Genomic DNA, 1,814 nt, shown 5'->3' on the forward strand with positions numbered 1-1,814 from the left:
CAAAGCGGTCCGAGGTGAAGGGGGCGAGGGGGGGGGGCGAGGGAGGTAGAATGAGAGAGAAAGAGGGGAGGGGGTAGAGGGGAGTTACCTGGGATGGAATGGCGGCTGGTGGCTCGATGCGGATGCTCGGGTCCCACTCGCCGGGGGGCAGGACGGTGACGGCGTCCAGGAACTCGTCCACGGCGGCCAGGAGGTGGTTCCGGTTGCGCGCCTTGTAGGCCACCTCGTGGAACACCTCGTCCGACATGAGCGTGGCCATGGCGCGGCCGATCTCGTGGAAGCTGGCGATGCCGCCCTGTGGGAGAGAGAGAGAGAAGTGCGTTTAGTTTGGAGAGGGACGCGGAATGAAGCCGACGTAGAGAACCATGGAGCGCCAACGAGATAGTTTTGACTGCAAAACTGTTTTGTTTCCGTTCGAGGACAGAAAGAGAGAGAGAGAGAGACGTCGCCCTCTCTGGCCTGGAGCGCGCACCCAGAGCCCCTGTGAAGCGCTGCATAGGCAGTCCCGTCCAGCTCGCGTGGGCGCGAGGTGCCTACCCCCCGGGCGCTCCTCACTGCCGCTGCGGAAGGCGAACTCGCCCACCACGTAAGTGTCAAGGGGTCGTTCAAATACGACACGACCCGACGTTTCGGGAGGGGGTGCAAATATTAGGGGGTCCGAAAATGATCAAGTGCATCATTATTGGAGTCCATATAAACCCCCGATATTTCTACCCCGGGGTTCAAATATCATGGGGTCCAACAGGTTTTCAATGATAGTCCTGATCCTTTTGGGACCCCATAATATTTTTACCCCCTAAAAGTGACTGAGTATAGGAGAACGACCCCTATTAAGATTGTTAGGCATTTACAATCCAAGCTATGATTGCTTTTGCCAATCAATACATTACTCGCGTACCGTGGGTCCCAGGAGCACGAACATGAACCTCGTGGGCACCGGGACCTCGGTGATGTCCCCGAGGAAGGCGGCCTGGTTGAGGCGGACGAAGGCCGCGATCGTCCTGTCCAGGAAGTCGACCTCGCCGACCAGGATGTTGGACGCCTCCGCCCCGGGGGGAATCTTCCTCATAAAGTTGACGTTACTCTGGAAACGAGAAGGAAAGAGGAGAGAGAGTCAGAAAGGACCAGATTTAACGACACGAGGAGCAGGATGAAGGGCGGCTGCGAGGTGGCGGAGAATGGTGGGAGCAAGCAAAGTTCACACAAAGTAGACAGAGGCTAGAAGATCACTATTTATCTTTCGTCGCGAAAGAGCATGAGCCCCCTCTCAAAGGGCGCGGTTTTATCCACCACACTTTAGCCGAAGATCTTCGCGGGACGAATAATTTGAAGAACGTATTAACCTCGCGCGCGTGATGTCGTGAACAGTGAAAAGGGCGTAAGTCCTCGGACTTCCCATTTTCACTTTTTACCAGTGATCCTATTGTATCGCTTCGTCTGCGGACCCACCTTGTGCTCCCCGTTGAGGTCGCCCAGCGCGCTGGAGCTGTGGTTCCTCGGCATGGAGATGGCGCTGGGGCTCCGCTCCATGCCCTCTCCTGTAAGGCATGGCGCAGAGTACAGAGTTTTTATTTCTGCCAGCGGCGCGGGGCGCGGGGCGCAGGGCGCCCACGCAGCGCTTGTAATTGGAACTTGGAAACAACGGCTCCGAGCCGACTAATTGGTTATTTGCGTCCGACGTGATGGAGCTGCCTGGCGCCCCGAGGCCCGCGCGCGCGCCTAGCGACGCCAGGTGTGTCACACGTGGCCACGAATTATTATTGTTAATTTAGAAAAGAAACAACAAACAAAACTGAAATAATCTGAGGGAGATT

The 1,814-nt window shown here is 56.7% G+C and overlaps 1 protein-coding gene across 1 annotated transcript; it reads right to left on the reverse strand.

Moving 5' to 3' along the window:
* Nucleotides 1-88: 88 nt before the first annotated feature.
* Nucleotides 89-1,801, reverse strand: LOC127752213 (sodium bicarbonate cotransporter 3-like; the record flags this gene model as incomplete). The annotated part of the gene is made up of 3 exons (XM_052276963.1): nt 1,450-1,801; nt 899-1,084; nt 89-295 (listed from the first exon to the last, which is right to left on the reverse strand). Coding segments are annotated over exons 1-3 (474 nt in total), but the record flags the coding sequence as incomplete, so codon positions are not given.
* Between the last annotated feature and the right edge of the window lie 13 nt (nt 1,802-1,814).

Source organism: Frankliniella occidentalis, unplaced genomic scaffold (genome assembly GCF_000697945.3).
Source record: "Frankliniella occidentalis isolate FOCC.00 unplaced genomic scaffold, Focc_3.1 Scaffold5193, whole genome shotgun sequence".
NCBI classification, from domain to species: Eukaryota; Metazoa; Arthropoda; class Insecta; order Thysanoptera; family Thripidae; genus Frankliniella; species Frankliniella occidentalis.